This window comes from Carassius carassius, chromosome 5 (assembly GCF_963082965.1).
Source record: "Carassius carassius chromosome 5, fCarCar2.1, whole genome shotgun sequence".
NCBI classification, from domain to species: domain Eukaryota; kingdom Metazoa; phylum Chordata; class Actinopteri; order Cypriniformes; family Cyprinidae; genus Carassius; species Carassius carassius.
In genome coordinates this window covers 38585361-38605089 of record NC_081759.1, presented here as the reverse complement: position 1 = coordinate 38605089, position 19729 = coordinate 38585361, and the positions used below count along the sequence as shown (strand labels likewise).

General features: G+C 35.0%; 1 protein-coding gene across 1 annotated transcript; it reads right to left on the bottom strand.

The window, feature by feature from the left end:
* Positions 1 to 6278: 6278 nt before the first annotated feature.
* LOC132140469 (sodium-dependent serotonin transporter-like) lies at positions 6279 to 15990 on the bottom strand. The gene is made up of 13 exons (XM_059549254.1): positions 15573 to 15990; positions 14185 to 14319; positions 13750 to 13969; positions 12977 to 13115; positions 12771 to 12905; positions 11925 to 12028; positions 10502 to 10629; positions 10298 to 10410; positions 9532 to 9663; positions 8848 to 8947; positions 8314 to 8414; positions 7455 to 7622; positions 6279 to 6626 (listed from the first exon to the last, which is right to left on the bottom strand). The coding sequence occupies exons 1-13, from the start codon at positions 15790 to 15792 to the stop codon at positions 6546 to 6548; spliced, it is 1776 nt and encodes a 591-aa protein (XP_059405237.1). The 5' UTR covers positions 15793 to 15990; the 3' UTR covers positions 6279 to 6545.
* Between the last annotated feature and the right edge of the window lie 3739 nt (positions 15991 to 19729).

The following is a 19729-nucleotide window of genomic DNA, read 5'->3' as shown; positions in this document are numbered from 1 at the left end:
AGTATCTCTCACTACTTTTTGTATGAAGCTTCTGGCACCTCATTATATGTCATGAATGGACATTTATATACTGCTTTACTCTTCCTGTAGCGAAACAGAATAGGATAGTGGCAGCCACTGTCTCACGTTTATAACCGGGATGTTTTATATTAACAGGACATTGATTTTAGTTTCCTGTATTTATTCTCATGCTGCATTTAAATAACAGAGTAGATGAAATCAGATGTTCTGGCTACGGTTTTCCACATATCATGATTCCTGAACACAGTTCTATTTCATTCTTTATTTAAATCCTAATTTAAGTCTTCACTCGAACTAATTGCCAAAATGTTTAATGGTCTCTATTGGATCAGGGTTAGTGTTGCTTTGATTCTCGGTGAATTGTGATGCTGCAAAATGCAAGAGAAAGTATCATTAAGTATAATAAGCATGTTGAAGAAATCCTGAAGGCATTTGTAAACTGTGATGTATATTTGACACATACACAAACATTTTTTTTTTTAATTTAATAAAAGCACTTTATTGACTTTTTGGTGTTTCATTAACTGTGTGACAGTTGAATCAAATAAAAAATGTATAAAAGCAGTCAAGGTAGTCAGATCAATATTAGTTATAACCATTTAATTTTTCTTTTAATTTTAAAAGTGGTTTGTTCATGGCACAAATTTATGAAACTTCAAATTTACAAATACGTATATCTTGCCATCAAAAACATGAAACTGCCTTTTTATATATATTTTTTAACTCTTAAGATTGATGCCGTTCTTATTCATGTATTCACTTCAGGATTTAAATTCTATTAGTTATTGTCACATGATCATTTATTATGTCCTGTGCCTCATGAATTTTATTAAACAAACCAACAGATGGCACTGTTCTAATGCATACCTCTGTGTTTTTCTTCTTTTTTGAATTATGTCTCGACTATATTCAAAAGGAATTGACAATTATAATTATAAATTGTATTTGCAAGTGTGTTTTTTTATATGTGGACACAACAAATTTGACAATCCAATATTCAAGATGACACCAATTCAAGTAATGTAATTGTAAAAAGCATGTATTAGAGGATGTGGCATGAAGGGCTCTGATCATTTACTGGCCTCATACACTCACATCTCATACAGATGTGCTTGTTGTTTATTCATCCAAAGACATACGCTGAAGTAAGATATTTTCTGTAAATATGCAAGTCTTTTATTTCATTAGCCAGTACAGGAAATAACTAGAAGAATAACAGTGTATACGGTAAAACCTGTGTTAGCCTGCCTGAAGCAAAATACAGAAGGATCCTGAGTGCTACAGCTTGTTCATCTTTGGCTTTAATAGTTTTTAACAACCTTTTCAGGAAATAGTTCATCTCAGCAGGTGTTTCACTTGTGGACACTGCTAAAAATGTGATTAAAAAAATCATTGTGCAAATATATATATATAAGTATCCATTTGTCCTCTGTTTATCCTGTGTGAGGGAGAGATAACCTGCTCAGCAGATGCTGATCTTATTGTGTGTGACTGGATTAGAAGGATGAGTTGTTTCTCTCCTCTAATGAGAAAAAGAAATTCACTCCGTGACTGGTGGAATTGAAAAGAGGACACTTGGGCAGACAAGAATGGAAATACTGAAGTTTAGTGCAAATGTGATGGAAGTGTAAATATGTTAATTATTCATGATAATATTATAAAAGCACCATGTTGCTACTATACCAACTACAATTATATTACTTTTAATGGTAGGTTACACTCAGGAAACAAAAAAGATACAAAGCGGTTATTTGTATCTTACCCCTATTACCATATATATTATATTATATATTTATAATATATATTAGCCTATATATTAGTACTTTAAAATATTAGTACATTTTGAAAGGGTGCCAGATTTCTGAGAGTGTAATTAACTTCAGGCCTGTAGAAGTATGGAAAGAATGTAAAAAAAAAAAAAAAAAAAAAAAAAACAGAAGCACATTCATGCATTGACTTTAATTTATTCAAAAAACAGTCAAATAAACATCTTACAATAAATACATGAAAATAATATATTTTTTTAAAATAAATACGTTTAAATTCAGACTGTAAACATTTTAGCAGCTTGTAAACTAAAAAAAAAAACATCAAAATTTAGTATGCATTTTTTTAAGATAGTGTTCAGTTTTAAACACGTACATTTTTAGAGAGATCTGAACTTGATTACAATGACGTTGCAGGGAAGACGCCAATGGGTTCATCAATATTAATTAGGTCATGCTGACGTTGCTTCGCAACCTTCCAATAGCGAAGGGTTGGATCCTGACGTTGCGTTATTCTCATCCAATGGCTTGGCTCGGTTCATTAATATTCAAAACCAAGCCTTCTCCATAGTAGTATTCAGTTCCCGGCGTCTTTCATCTTGAAGGGCTTGTCACCTGCGTCGAAGGGGTTTGTAGACACACACTGCCATTCCAATCATGACCACCAGCAGTGTGCATAGAACACTTATTAGAAGAACTGAGAGAGGAGATAAAATGAACAGACAATTCAAATAAATCCACTGATGCTCATCTGGTGCAGTGCATTGCGATCATATTATAACAGAGAGGCCAATTTAGCATGAACAAATGACAAACTGTGCTGTCATCATGATGTGACAATGGCAGGTTCACCCTTTGTGGATGTAACAGGCCTCCTGACAAAGGTTCGGTGTAATTAAATACTTACCCAGATTTTGCCTCAGCAGGACTTCATAAGGTCTATTATGTAATCTAGACTCTCCCAGTTGAGCATTTCCAGAATGGAAAAACATTATGCAGGAAGCGATGAGAAAAATCAGGCGTGCTCCTGACTTTGTAGCGAAACAGCGAGCAGGATGCATCCCAATCCACAGATACAGCTCGACGCTTCTGGAAGGTCCTAACGCCGTCGGGATAAACCAACATGCCCTTTCAATGTTTCCCTCAATGCGCTTGTGCAAGTTGTGCCTAATTGATGTTATATGGACAGACTTTAAAAAAAAAAATATTTACCATAAATTCAACGTTGATGCTCTGTAAATGTATTTATTTATTTATTTTGCGCGCAATGCTTGTCACTTCCTAAGCAAAAGCTGGATTCTGTTTTTTTCTGTATTTTTTATAGGCCTATAATGAAAGGATATCTGACCATTGTCTAAAAACTAACAAGCTGGTGCTGTTCATATGTCTTATATTACTTCCATGTCTTTTTATATATATATAACTACTGCAGTCATCCTGAAACTCAAAATGATTTCAGAGTAGGCCTATTGCCAAATATTGGTAGACTTCACTATTTTGCGCCCTGAACAAAGAAAAAAAATCTCTGAGTGTTTGATTAGGGTACTTTGATCAAATGAATGAAATATGTTATATTTGCCAGCTTTTGAAATGCCGTTAAGTAGTTATAGTATGCAATTTAATGCCAAGGTAAGAAAACACAAAATGAAAATATTTACAACTTTGCTAGATTTACAATGTTAATAATTGTGGAAATGCGTCATCACAGAAAGTCCATTAATTTTAGATTTTGCCTTGTTGATAGTTTGTTTTCTGTAGAGTATTTATAGGTTTAAAGTGTTAGTTCACCCAAAAATGAAAATAAGCCCATAAATTACTTCAAGTCAAGTCATCCTAGGTGTATATAACTTTCTTTTTTTTTTAGACAAATCCAGTCGGAGTTATAATAAAAATGATCTTTGATCTCTCAAGCTGTTTAATGTTGCATGCATCAGTCCAAGCATCAGTCCAAAAGAGGTTAAATAAAAAGCGCCCATCCATAAAAATAAAAAAAAGTGTCTCACATGGCTCCGGGGGTCAACAAAGCCTATTGTAGCGAATCGATGCATTTTTGTTAGCAAAAAATCCATACTCAAAATGAAATAATTACTTTAATCTAACTTGTGCTCACAGTTGGAAAATTAAAGCAGTTCTGGGGGAATGACGTACGAGGTTAGCATTACGCTTGCCGGTGATTCTCGTGAAAACCAACGTTTGTTAACATGAGCCAAGGAAGCAAATATTCTTTACTTTGGCAAAGGAAAACCAGTCTCCTCTTGGCTTATATAGAAATCCTCCCACATTCTCATTTTTTACTTCTAATTAGTGACCATTGTTTTGTTTTGTTTTTATCTCTCCACTTCATTTCCACGGCTTCCGTTTGCAACTGTGAGCACAAGCTACAATAAAGTGATTATAACATTTTGAATATGGATATCAATTTGCTACAGGAGTTGTGGGGTAGTCGTGGCCTAGTGGTTAGGGTTGTGGGTTCGAGTCCCGGGCCGGCAATATCACGACTTAGGTGCCCTTGAGCAAGTCACTGAACCCCCAACTGCTCCCCGGGTGCCACAGCAAATGGTTGCTCACTGCGCCGGGTGAGTGTTCACGGTGAGTGTGTTCACTGCTGTGTGTGTGCACTTTGGATGGGTTAAATGCATAGCACAAATTCTGAGTATGGGTCACCATACTTGGCTGAATGTCACGTCACTTAAAGAGGCTTTGTTCACCCCCTGGTGCCGTTTTGTTTATTATTATGGATGGTTGCTTTTTATTTCACGTCTTTTGGACTGATGCATGCAACACCTGCTGAGTGGCATTAAACATCTTAAAAGATCAAAGACGATTTTTAATCGAACTCCGACTGGATTCATCTGAAAGAAGAAAGTCATATACACCTAGGATGACTTGAGGGTGAGTAATTTATGGGCTAATTTTAATTTTTGGGTGAACTAACCCTTTATTAAAATTAACCAACAAGTATAGATAGTTTAAAATAAAATCTGTATTTTACATTTCCCAATAATTTAAACAAAATAAAATGGTAATCTTTGACCATAGAAATGGCTTACATTTAGAATTGCATTCATGTTAAATTTGGTACTATTCTTATAATAATAGAACTTCTCAATCATAGACCTATAAATAAATGCGATTCACTGAGAATGACTTTTTTTGTCAGCCGAACCCATTTGGGTAATCATTTTTATGTTAAAATGTTTCATTTTAAGTCATCGTCAGCTTTTTATTAACTGTTTGCGAACCTTAGTTTGTTAAAGATTTTTCTACAGCCTGAACTTCGCCTCATGAAACACAGTTATTGCAGGTCACATACAGTTTGTCACTCACTAGCCTTTTTCATGCAACTCTTGGTCTTTCAATTTTGGTAATTAACGGAGGAGCACAGAGCCTGCAGCCCTTTTGTTAGGCTTCTCTGTAGTTGAGGTCCACCTCTCCTTCAGTCGCCCGCACTGAAGCCTTTGATCCATTCTGCGGTCTCTGCTAGAAGTGGCTGAATGTGGAATAGCATTATCGTTGCTCTATTCTCTCACCCCATACCTGAAACTGGCTGAACTGAGCTGCGTTTCCCAGAGCTGCGATTGGTGGCGATTGAAGATCTGGTCTTTAATAAAACATCTCATTTAAATGACTGACACAACGCTGTTCTCTTACCCCTTGTGTGTTTACAGATGCTGGATACTGCAGCTCAATGCAAATCAACATGTTAATTAAAGTGCAAGGCTGTTCACGCTTACAGAACGAAAGTGGGAATCACACATAGCATTGTACATCTGAATAGATACTTATAATGCTAGATAGATAGATAGATAGATAGATAGATAGATAGATAGATAGATAGATAGATAGATAGATAGATAGATAGATAGATAGATAGATAGATAGATAGATAGATAGATAGATAGATAGATAGATAGATAAGATAAGATAGATAGTTAACGAAAGGAATGTTCAGCACAGCTTTATTATTTTTCCAAACATACACACGAGCAAAACTCTCAATCTACAGTGCAGACATAGTATATGAACCACATTTTGAACTATCCATAATAAGACATTCATAACAGTTTAATATTTGGTCACATCCAGAGTTCAGTAACATCCTCAGCTCTTTATTTGGAAAAAATATGTGGGAAGAAAATGTTACACAGCTGGGGCTCAAGTTTTGTTAGATAATGACAATTTCATGTAGTGTTAGTTCAGAAGTAACCCTTATTGTTGTCTTTTAGTCCTTTTCTCGGTGAGGTACGGTACAATACAGGTTTTACAAAGATTTGAGATAGTAGATATAGTATTTAGTCAGAGTTAAGGCAGAAAAACTCCATATTGATTCAATCTTGACAACAGTTATTTCTGAAAAATAAGTGAGAAATGTGTATTAAGTTCTCATTGTCTGAATTTCTGACAATGAGGTAATCTCACTTGCATGTATCTCAAAAAACATTTTATGACTTGGAGGGTCTTACAATGTAAAAAAAAAACACTGAACTCTTCATCTTATACATAAACTGTAAACGAAGAGAAAAGAACATCAATCATTTATAAATTGCACAGATTATTTAATCAACATTTATAATTTACATTGAATGTTTTCTTTTTTCAGATTAAATCTAATATGCGTCACTTTTGAATATTTCATTTTTTTCAGGACAAATCCCTAGAGCTATGCAAAAGTTGCTTAGTTGGCCGTGGACATGTGTAACCCAATATTTGTGGGTAGATTTTGTGTGAGTTGTGATCAGTTGTTTTTCTCTCAGTGGTCTATAGTATAGGACTTAGGCCCATACTGTCTGTGTGGATGTCTGGCAGTGTTCTCTCCGGTCGCAGACATACAGCAAGGCGCTGAAATTGAATTTAAAACAACATGTGAGCAACTCATCAACCCATTTTGTGAATTTCAAGGAATGGGAATCACCCTCAGTTTGTTTCTTCGTTAGAACAGATTTGGAGAAGTTTAGCTCTACATCACTTGGATCCTCTGTGTGAATGGATTCCTTCAGAATAAGAGTCTAAACGGCTGTTAAAAAACATAACAATAATCCACAACATGACTCCAGCCCATCAAATAATGTCTAGAGAAAGGAAAAGCTGAATATTTGTAAGAAATAAATCCATTGTCGCTTCTAGCCAAAGTCCATAATGCATAATACCGTGAAAAGTCCATCCCCCTCTCACATCAAAACCTACCAACTTGTTCAGAGATGTTTTGGACTGTTCACTTGTAAACAGTGCTTGATCTGCACATATTTCTCTCCTGATTCAAACAAGATGACTTTTTCACTGGAGAAATCAATATAATGGATAGAGGACTCTATCCATAGTGATGGTTTGAGGTTAAAGTCATTTTAATGACAGATTTGTTTCTTGCAAACACACAGCTTTTCACTTCACAAGACAGTATATGATGGACTGGAGTTACGTGGATTACCTGTGTTTTTTTCCCCCAGCTGTTTGGACTCTCATTCTGACGGCACCCATTCACTGCAGAGGAGGATCCAGAGGAGCAAATGATATTAAGCTAAATTTCTCCGATTCCATTCTGATGAAGAAACAAACTCATCTACATCTTGGATGGCCTGAGAATGAGTAAATTATTTTGGGTGCAACAAGAATGCTTTTCAAGTGTGAGTAGTTCATTTAGTCAACCAGTGGCTCACATGCATGTCTCACCTCTTTAAGAGAGCCTGGGGTCCACACAAGCTTGTACACCATGTAGACGGGGATCCATATGAAAGAGGACGCTCCGATGATGTAACCGACCGTGATGCTCCAGTCTGGGAACTCGTAGTCGAATAGTGAGAGGGTCTGAGGGTTCAACAGTGAGCTGATAATGATGTACTGAAGAAATGAATGGGAAACATATTCACTGAGTTAAATTAGAATAATAAAAATGAATAAAACTAAAAATAAAAGTGTTATTTCTTGACATGTCATGATAAAAAAAATGCAGTTCCTTTAAAAAGTTACATTTATCAAACATGAAAGTTTTTCTTTAAAATGTTATATTTCATTTTAAGAGTGTTTGAACAATTCAGGTTAGAATGATCTGTAGGTCACTGCAGTCTCTGGATGGATTGATACATTTGAAAACATCTTTAGAGTGAGACTCTGATCAGATTATTTTATATTCAAAAGGTCCATATTATCAAGTGACAAATGTCTTCTCTCCAGCATTTCAAATAACCTCTCTAACACCGTCTCAGGAGATGAGACAGGTAGCCGTTTATCATGTTTGTTTTTTTAAATGATGAAAAACTGGTTGTGGGAATGTCAGCCGTGTGTGGAAGCTCCGGCCTGTTGAGATGCATGCAGAAGTATCAGAGGAATATAAGGCTATAAGGATGCATGCGGTTTGACATTTGCAGACTGGGAATTCTGACTGTGTGGACAGGTGAGGGGATGAGATTATGAAGGTGTTAAGGGTGGAAAGGAGGTGGTGGATGCTTAAAGAGATTTGAGAGCGTGAAAAAGGACTTTAACATTTCACAAACTTTGCACATACTGTCAGGACATCTTTGTTTATACTTACAGCAAGAAAAGCTGGGCTGATGGCAACCCAACACACTCTCCAGAAGAGTCCTGGAGTATAGCCCAACATTGATTTGATATCATTGCTGAATCTGTTAATACCTGGAGAAATTGAAATAAATGTATACTAAAAAATACTGACATTTTTGTTTATGTACACTTAGATATGATGTTTAGGGGAAAAAATTGTATAGCAGTAACAGATATATTACAATTTAAAATAAATGTTTTAAACTGTTTAGATTAAAAATGGTAAAATGTAACTGATTCCTGTGATGACAAAGATGATGCTGCCATTACTTCAGTTGTCGTTATTATCAAAGTTCAAAAGCTTAATATAGCTGAATATTTTCATATTGTGTGTAACACGTAATTTTTTTCATGACTCTTTCATGCATAGAAAGTTTTTTTTTAAACCCCATTTAGTGGACATATATATATATATACAGTACAGACCAATATATATATATATATATATATATATATATATATATATATATATATATATATTTATATATATATATAAAAACCTTACCATAAAACCAGGATACTGCTGTGGCCTCCAGAAAGACTATAGCTATAATTGAAGAACCAACTCCAAATTCTTCTAGTAACTTTACCACATATGCACCACCCTTGCAAAAAAAAGAAAAAGCATTAAAAAACCCACATATTTTTCTTCTTTATTAACCTTTATTACACGGCTCTGTGGAATACTTTTTTTCTCGGTGGAAGTTTTGCGTTTGTTTAGCTAATAAAATATTAACACTTGATACAAAATAGTGTAAAATTGTTTATTTAGCTTATGTCATCCTGGTATCACGGTCTCGCTCTCATTTCATACAAACGCAGCTGCTGCCAAATGAAACAAAAAATTCTTCTTATTTCTTTTATTGCCTTAATTATTTTGTGGTGAAATTTTGTGTAATACATGGTTTTACTGCACCGTTTCCCTTAAATGTCCATCTTGTTTGAATTTGAGGCTTGCTCGCAACTACTGTCTTCACGGAAGCTTTGTGTTCAAATAAATATTTTGTGTCTAATTATTTACTAATGTGGCAAGTAGCCGTGTAATAAGCGAGACAATGTACATCCAGCCTGGCTGGATGTACATTATCCCTGACATATTCTATTTCACATACTCTGTTATTATAATATTGTGTTTCCCTGCTGAAAGGTACATTCAACAAACTGAGATCCAGAAGTCCACTGAACTCACTGTAGTAAGGGTGCCGAGAGAGCCCAGAAAGCAAACAACCACCAGTCCAAAAACAAACAGCTCTCTCCTGTGGGACAGGGTGTCTGGGTACTCATCCATTACAGCTGTGATTATGGCCTCTAGCCCACCAAACTGAGGCAAGAAAGCACACACACAAAAAAGATGAACACTCAATCATATATATTGCTATTGCAGGACAGAACTGTAGAGAAATATCTCTCTCTTTTAGTTCTATATCTTTATTCATAATGTTTTATATTTCAGCTGTTGAATGCACAATCTCCATTCAGGCTTCTTGCAGATCATTTCAGATTTGGACATACTTTTGGCATTTGAAAACTAGAAAAAGATAAAAGTTTCACATTGGCTTACATAAGCAGTGATATCATTGTAGTAAATTTCATATTGAATTGGAATTGGCATTCTTTCTAAATTATAATCAATATCGTTGTTGTTTCATCTCTTTAGCCATCAACAGTCATGCATCAATTCTCATGCACAGCCAAAAGAAACAAGATGTGTGCTGCATGCTGACTGTCAAAACAACAAACTTTAAGACGACTCTGATGCCATTTAATTTAAACAGAACCAAACTAAAAATATGTTGTTGTTTACTTGCTTCCTTTCATCTGGATATTCAAATCTAGTTCTGTATGTCATTCATGTTTCATATCTGTATTTCTATAAATTATATACTTTTGCTGGCTTCACGTGCATATTAAGAAATATTGTTTCTGCACATTTACAGGTATAAGTGCATTCATACCGTGCTGTCCAGTCCAAGAGTAATCATCATCACAAAGAAGATGATGGCAAAGAAAGTCGACCCAACCATATTTGCAATGGCTTCAGGATATGTGATGAAGAGCAGACTGGGTCCTAGAGGAGGGATTGAATGTTATTTTTGGTTTGATGCAGCACATCTACAGTAAAACTCTAAATATTTAAAAAAGCAAAAATGAAAGCTTACCTTTGTCCCTGGCTACATCCTCAACGTTTACATTTCTCTGTTCGGCCATATATCCCAGGACAGTGAATATAACAAATCCTGACACAAAACTTGTCAGGCAGTTGACCAGACTGGTTACAATAGCGTCTCTGTACAAATCACAAACAGAAAGTAATTTACAAACTAAATTTAAAAAATGTGATGACTGACAGAATTTGCCGTGGGCGGTTTCCAGATCCCATGTCCATATGTAATTTTCTCATCTTTAGATATGACTTGATCTGTTAAGATTGCCCATATGCCTCCTGACTATCTTGTAGCACACAATTCAATTTCCTATCACTCAAATATATCTCTTCAAATTGGCCATAATTTGCAGTTCTAATCTTGTTTTTATATCATTTACTCATGGGGCAGGGCATTTGTTTTGATACATCATATGATTCATCAGAACCCAGTTCGTTTTGATGGCATTTCTCCTTGGTTAGTGGACACAGAGCCGAATGTAAATAAATGGCTAAACTATAGATAGAATCAGAATTAAGAGTGAGTGGGAATCACATTGGCCAGAATTGGCAGGTCTGTTTTGTTACAGCACAGTATAAGTTTGCTCTTCTGTTCATAGACGACCTTCAAAACGTCGGGGTCAGTAAGATTTTTTTAAAAGAAATTAATACTTTTATTCGGCAAGGAAGAATTACATTGATCAAACACAACATTTTATTAGAGCCCCGCAGATGAAATGCAGGAAAAGAAAAGTAGGCTAAATCGTGTGCACGATTTACTAATTCGTTCCCTCGATTTGTACAATTTAGCAAATCGAGGGAACGCAATAATAAATCGACGGAACGCAATAGTAATCGTGTGCACGTTTTAGTACATTGAGGGAACGAATTAGTAAATTGTGTGCACAATTTATTTCTTTTTTCTTGCATGTCATGTGCGGACACATGAATTTCACATGGTCTTGTGAACTTTATGTCCATCAAAGGATTAAAAAAATTAATAATAATTACATGGTTTCTTCAAAATTCTAAAATGTTTTCTGATCAGCATATTAGAATGATTTCTGAAGTATCATGTGACACTGAAGACTGGAGTCATGATGCTGAAAAAAAAACAATTCAGCTTCATAGTAAAAAAAAAAAAAAAAAAAAAAAAAAGAAAACATTTAAAATTGTAATAGTATTTCACAATATTACTGTTTTTACTGTGTTTTTGATCAAATAAGTGCAGCTTCCATAAACATAAGAGACTTATTTTATTTATAAAAAAAATCATACATACTGTGTGACTCAAGTATTAACTTAAACTAGATATTATTTTAATATCTTTTATAAAAAATATCAAACAACCATGAAGAACTCAATGCAAATGCTGATAAACAGAGGATGCTGAAAATTCCACTAGATCAGTGTGATGAAAATGAAGGTTTTGTCTGTACCTGTAGCAGTTATTGTTGAAGGGATTGTAACTGGACAGGGCAAGCAGAACGCCAAAACCAGGACCGAGAGAGAAGAAGATCTGTGCAGCTGCATCAACCCATACCTACAAAACATTCCATACTATAAACCAAAGTGTGGCTAGAGCCAAACACATGAAAACGAATCAAATCATAAAGATCATTTATAAAATTCACTATATTTCAGTTCCAATTCAGGAACTTAAATGGTGAGGCAATGCTGAAGACAATGCCATCACAGAATACTGGGATTAAGCAGTGCATGATCACATCTGAAGATCTGTGTGTGTCAATTAGTATGAGGGCCTTTCATGATGGAAAACGATTCTGAACCGTTTATGCATATCATTAGTCCCCAGTGCTTTATTTTTGCTTCCCATCACGGTTTTCTGCAGTGCTGCATCACCTAGCAAACAGCATCTTATGACTCGAAATATGAAAATGCAGTTTTTCCTATTGCCTCCATGGACCATTTATATACCTGAGACAATATTGGTTTATTTATCATGGAGTTCTTTATTATTAACTAATCTCAAAATTTATGAAGAAATATCCGCTTTATGAGGTACATAATTTCCCCAGGTCAGTTCATCTACTAGTGATTCATGACTTTCCTGCCCAAATGCCTCTGATCTTTTTATTTCTGCATGAAATAAAAACACTTTCCTACATACATGCACTTTGCAATCAAAACAGCACATAAATACATTTAAAAGGGTAACAAGAGTAAGTAAAGAATGTCAAGAAACAACACAATGTAATTTAACAATAAATCAATGCTAGACGCAAAGGGAAAAGTCTGAGCGGTGGTAAGAGAAAAGCACTCACGCTTGTCTCCTTCAGTTTCTCCCATTTGGGATTGAGGTAGAACACCACTCCCTTCCAGGCTCCTGGCAAAGTTGCACCACGGATCATAAGGATCAACAGCACCGCGTACGGCAGGGTGGCAGTCACCCATACTACCTGAGAGAGACACGGGAGGATGAGAGGATATAGAAAGAGGTGTTTTTCCTCAAACCTCGGGATTCAGTTACCTTTCCTGAAGTCTTGACTCCTTTCCAAAGGCTGAAGTAGACGATGGTGAAGATGAGGAAGAGGCAAAGCGTGAGCTGCCAGCGAATGTATCCCACATCCTCAAGCCCGGATGAATCATGGACTACCAGGACATTCCTCCTGTTTTAAGAAGGATTTACAAATACAGTCTGGAACTGACCTGAACCACAAAGCACAAGTTTACACAAGTTTACTGGAAAAAAGACCAAGACCAAAAGAAAGAAATGTTGATGTAATAAAAAAATAAAAAATAATTAGATCTCCACCAATTTAAAAATGTGTTATCAGTCATTTGCAGTTCTAACTAAAAGAATGATGTATTATTTTCGTTGATTGCAATTTGCTTTGCATATATATATATATATATATATATATATATATATATATATATATATATATATATATATATATATATACATATTAGTGCTGTCAAACAATTAATCACGGTTAACTGCATCCAAAATAAAACTTTTGTTAACATAATATATTTGTTTACTGTGTATATTTATATATATATGTGCACTATATATATATATATATATATATATATATATATACAAACACACACACATGCAATATATATTTTGAAAATTATTACATGTACTGTATATATTTATATATATATATATGCTGTTCCACCTTTCATCCACAATGCTTTTTTCCCCATTGTTATTTATTTTTACTAAATCTAGCCCTCACTGTCTTTCCTTCACTCTTTTCTTTGCCATATTTGCAGCCACTTACATGCACTTACGTGTAAAACTCCTCAGCAGGTGAGCGTGAATAGTTGGTCCAGGTCACGTTGTCTTTTCCGAAGTAGTTAGTGCAGTTCTCTGTGTTCCATTCATTATCACAGCTGGTCCAGGGCAGAGTGCTACTGAAGGAGGAGTAGAGGTAGAACAGGGCCCAGGCGATGATGGTGTTATAGTAGAAGGACACATACAGTGCAATGATGCAGATGGCGAAACCAATACCTGACAGGGAAGAAAAAGTGATGTCAGTGTTTTGATAATGAAATCTCTCAGTATGACACTGTGTCCGTTTTCTCTGTCCATCTATCTCTGCGAACGTCTATTAGTCTATTAGACTTTGAACCAATCCTAAAGTTAGATCTATAGAAAAATGAACATTTATAGACCTTCAATGCTCAAACCTTACAATATTGTAAATGAAAAAGAATGTATCTCACCTTTAAAAATAGGGCAAATATGTTTCCATATGGATATGGCACCTGTCCTGTGGAACTGTCCCAGAGCTAACTCCATGTAGAAAAGTGGCACCCCACCGAATACAGCCATCAGGACATATGGAATAAGAAATGCACCTGAAGAACACAATAATAACAGATCAAAGTGATTTTCTAATCTCTAAAATAAGTGAGATCAACAAAGAACAATTTGAACACTTACTAGCAGGTTGTTTTTTTTACTAGTACTCATAAAGCACTTATGAATGCCTTGTTCTGCATAAGCATATTATAAATCTCTTAACCCACCCAATAACAAATCATAACTACTACATCAACTTACTATCAATAAGCTGCAAATTAGGAGTTTATTGAGGGAAAACTCTAATCTAAAGTGTTACCAAATCTTCCACTAAGTAAATTTATCTGTATGTTTAAGTATTTATGTATGTTATTAAATCATGTTTCATTTCAATCATTTCAATAGGTTACTTTGAAAACATGAGATGAGATTTGTAGTGTGACACTTGTTGATCTCAGTTTAAATCATGAATACATGATTGATGACTGCAGCTGGCCATGTCTTCACAGGTGCATCGGAGCAGAAGTTTAAATAAACATAACATATTGAGAATACAAACCAAAAATGAAAAAAGTTTTACATTATTAAATCAGGTCAGTCTGTAAAATTTTAAAAACCCTGTATAAAAATGGTATATAGACACTTGGCAGAAGCATGGTTTTCCAGTTTGTTGCACCTATATGTTTGTTATTTTAAAACTACAAAATTAACAGGTCAAATATTGTAGCCTTCGGGTAAAAAAACACATTGGGTGTTTTTCCCGTTGGTAAATACGTATTAGGCTACTTACTTAAAATGATACCCTGTAAAATAAATGTCATGATGATGGCGGATGGGAATTTTATTTAATTTTTTTATTGCGTATTATCTCTGCGCTATGCTAATATGTTTTCAGACTCGACTCAGCATTGTCTTTTTTTTTCTTTTTTTTTTGGATGAAGTGAATGAAGAGGTTAAATTGGTTCTGGCGTTCGCATCACTGATTTTGCTTAAAAACTTAAGACACCAAATAAACCTAACCTTTTAGTTTTATTGAGTTGGTTTAGTCTAAATCATCAGAAAACACGTTATGTTGCTTATTTAGTTGTTAGGAGGTTTGTCAAACAACAAAAACAAAATAATAAATTCAGCACCGTGGATAGCGCATCCGCTCTTGTGCTTTTAAATGTAATCAAATTTCAACTGATCAAAGTAGCAAGAAACTATTTTAAATGTTTTTGTGAATGTATATTATTGTACAGTAAAATGTAAATTTAAAAAAGTAAATATAAGTAAATACATACAGTTCATAATAGTTTATAACACTTACCACCGCCGTTTTGATAACAGATATATGGAAATCTCCAAACGTTTCCGAGATCTACCGCAAAACCGATGACGGATAAAAGAAAATCCATTTTTTTGCCCCATTCCTCGCGGGACTCTGTCTGAATGATGACGGGCACCGGGTTACTGTTGTACCCGGGGTTCTTTGGAGGACCTGGGGCGCAGAGGTGTCCGTGGGCCAGCACCTGCTCTTGGTGGGGCATCTTCGATGGTCCCAGTGACTTGGCAAACTGCAGAAGTACTTATAAACTGCCTAAGAACTGCCTTTTGGGAGTTTCTTTCGAATGTAAAAAGTAGTAAGAATATTTGTTTGGATTATGCTCGACGTGCGGTCAAAAGAGGCTGCGCGGGGGACAGCAGCATGCTGCTGTGGTTGATTTCCCTGCTGGTGGGAGGAAAGGTTTGAGGTTTAACCAAGAGTCCCCCACCTGAGCGTGAGAGCTGTGATCAAATGAGATGCGCGCGACTACATCACTCACCCCTGACATCCCATTCAAATGGACTTCTCCAGGAGCGAGCGCGAGAACTCCAAACATTTTGCTCGATTTGTCAACGTAATAATGACAATATTTTGAAGAAGAGGCATAAAATAGTATAGTAAATGAGTACTTTTTTATTGTTTAAAAAATACCATTTATGATTTCAAATTTAATTTAGTAGGCTACTACATTTAAATCTACTGTATTTTATTAATACATTAATAAAACATATTTGGTTTCTTACTGGTCTAAACTGGTTACTAGCTGGTCTAAAGCTGGTTCAGTCTGCTAGAACCAGCAACAAATCATGTACTGGTCATACTTAAGATGATCAAGATGATCACGATAGATGGTCAGACAGATTTTTAACATCCTATGACCACCTTATATCACCCACAAACCAGTTATTATGCACTGCCCAGGTAAAAAAAAAAAAAAAATAAAAAATAAAAAAAAAAGTACTCTTTCCTTAAAATGTGCACTAATTTTGTACTTTATAGGCCATGCTAAAATGATTCTTTGTTAGCCTACTTCTTAAGATAAACTTAAGATCAACTAAGTGTACTCAACTGTGCTGTTTTGGGACACCATTAATGTAAACTAAAATGCACTTTTAACATACTATCTCTGTATTTAAGAAAAATATTTAGTAACAACTTGTAGTACTAGTGTATGAAAGATGGGTTCAAGTGTACTACAAGTGGTAACTAATTATTATTTTTTAAATACAGAGAATTAATTTAACAGCACATTTTATTTAATATTTATGTTGTCCCAAAATAGCACAGCTGAGCACACTTAGTTGATCTTAAGTTCATCTAAGGAAGTACTAAAGAATAATATTTTATATATTAAGTACAAAATAAGTGTGGAAATAGAGCACATTAGGGAAGTGTACTTTATTTAACCTGGGTGTGACTATAGAAAAACATCAATCCACAAAAACAAACAAACTTTCAGGCAAACCCGTAGTAATGTTTGATGAGTTCACTAACTTTTTAAGCACTTTCACATTAATTGATGAAGATAGTGAATTAATTTTTTTTTTACCAAACCTCTCATCATCAACATTCACAAAATCGTATGTGACATATATATATATGCTAAACTAAATAAATAAATAAAATCACTGAATCACCCACAGTATAAAACACATTTATATGATGAATTAGGCAGGAGTATTTGGGAAATAGTCTTACTTTTCCAGTTTAAGGTATCTATATTTTTAATCCAATAAGTGTGAATTTCAGTTAATCAAAATCAGGTGTCTTACAAGCAAAGTAATAACACTTTATTTTCAGGGTCATTTTATTGTTGAAAGCAAAGGATGTGAATATGTTTTTGTTTATTGTCTCCACCTGTCTCCTACACCTTGCATTAGGCCATTGTATTGGATGAAGAATGGATTGTGAGGTTTCAGGCTCATGTTATTTTGACAGCGGAGCAGTGTGAATAACATTTTGAGTTTCCCTGGCTTCCTGAGCTGGCAGATGTAATAGTATTTACTGGAGATCCAGGAGAGAGTATCTGCTCTGTGGTCTAACTGTCCTCATTAGGTAAACCTAATAAAAAGAGTTTGAAATCAAATCCACCGCTTTTAGCACTGGCTAATCGAAAAAGTCCTAACTAGATATAGAGACTGCAGTAATCGTGTAGGCCAGTGGCCACAGAGTGCAGCAAATAAAGTTAGATTCATAAAATGGAAGGCCTTTGTGAGGTCTGGATCATGCCCAAGTGAAAGAGAAGATGACTTGAGTCCATTAACATAGATTCATGTTTAGATGGGTGCATTTATTGCAACTCATTCTGATGTTAATGTATGTGTGGAAATATACAGCAAATAATTGCAGCTTTGTTAATTATAATGGCAGGGAATAATACCTAGTAATGTATTATATGTTGATTTCTGGGTTGGAAGTAGTTCTAAACAGAGGTGTTAATTATAGGACCTAAAACTCTGCATGTAATAACACTTTCTAAGACTTGATGGTTGCTCTGTCAATTCTTGGTCATCAGTTAGGAACCTAGGTGTGCTATTTGATAGCATTCTTTCCTTAGAAAGCCATGTTTCTAGCATTTGTAAAACTGCATTTTCCATCTGAAAATTATGCTCTCAATGTCAAATGCAGAAATGTTAATCCATGTGTTTATGACCTCAAGGTTAGATTATTGTAATGCTTTATTGGGTGGTTGTTCTGCACTCTTAGTAAACAAACTACAGCTAGTCCAAAATGCAGCAGCTAGAATTCTTACTAGAACCAGGAAGTATGATCATATTAGCCCGGTCCTGTCAACACTGCACTGGCTCCCTATCAAACATCGTATAGATTTTAAAATCTTGCAGAGGTGTCAAGTAACGAAGTACAAATACTTCGTTACATTACTTAAGTAGAAATTTTGGGTAGCTATAGCCTACTTTACTTGAGTAATTATTTTTCAGCCGACTTTTTACTTCTACTCCTTACATTTTCACGCAAGTATTGTACTTTCTACTCCTAACATTTTAAAAATAGCTTCGTTACTGCTATTTCATTCCGCCTTGTTTTAATTTGTCATCATTCAAAAAAAAAAAAAAAAACTATCCAGATAAATCGCGCCATCCGGATGGAGTGAATTTGATTGTGGTTGGATGAGAAGTATAAACCTATACCATTCCGACACCCTATTGGTTTGTACGCGATCCATCGCACCTGCACATGACACAAATCACATCACACTCCAGCAAGGACATAGCCAGTTTTGGGTTCGTTTAACAAAAAATGTATATTTCTTAAAAGTAGGGTTGGGTATGGAACCGGTATCCCATCGCCTCGTCGGTTTCTCATCTAGCTACTGTAAAGTTTTCGCTTGTCACACCACAGGTGTTTCCTCCAGCGAAAATCTAGCCCTTAACACATATGAACGAACACATACATTAATTACACTTATGTAAATATACTTAATCTAATCATACGTACTTTATACATACACTACTGTGCAAAAGTCTTAGGCACGTTAGTATTTTCACCCAAAAGAATGGTGTTCGGCCAGTTATTTATATATTTTGCTGTAGTGTGTCAGTATAAAATAACAGTTTACATTTCCAAACATTCATTTTGCCGTCGTCAGACTGCTTGTGCATTCAAAATCGCACTAGATTATTATTAAAATTAATGGCAAACTGATATTTCCTTCTGACACACTACAGCAAAAGATATAAATAACTGGCTTAAAACCCTTTTTTGGGGTGAAAATACTAATGCAATAAATGCGTATATTTATTTAGTAACTTATATTATCTGTCACAAGCCTCGTCTCGAGAGTTTATTATTATAAAAATATAATAATGGTTTTTGTTCAGGAGCTTTTATAAAAATAGAGATATTATCATTCATTCTAAATATGACTTATAGGCTACAAATAAACATAAACAGACTTGACTGAATGAGCAGGCTATTTTCATAACGCTTAAGGACAAGACCACAGGAACCAGTTGAGTCCTCTGCAAAATCTGACTTTGCTGCAGCCTGAAATCACTGAATTCAATGCTGAACTGCCTTTAACTGAAAAATGTGTGTTTACTATTGTCATTTTGCATTATTGACACACTATTCTCCTAATTAATGTTGCACAGTTGCTTTGACAAAATCTGTATTGTAAAAAGCGCTATATAAATAAAGGT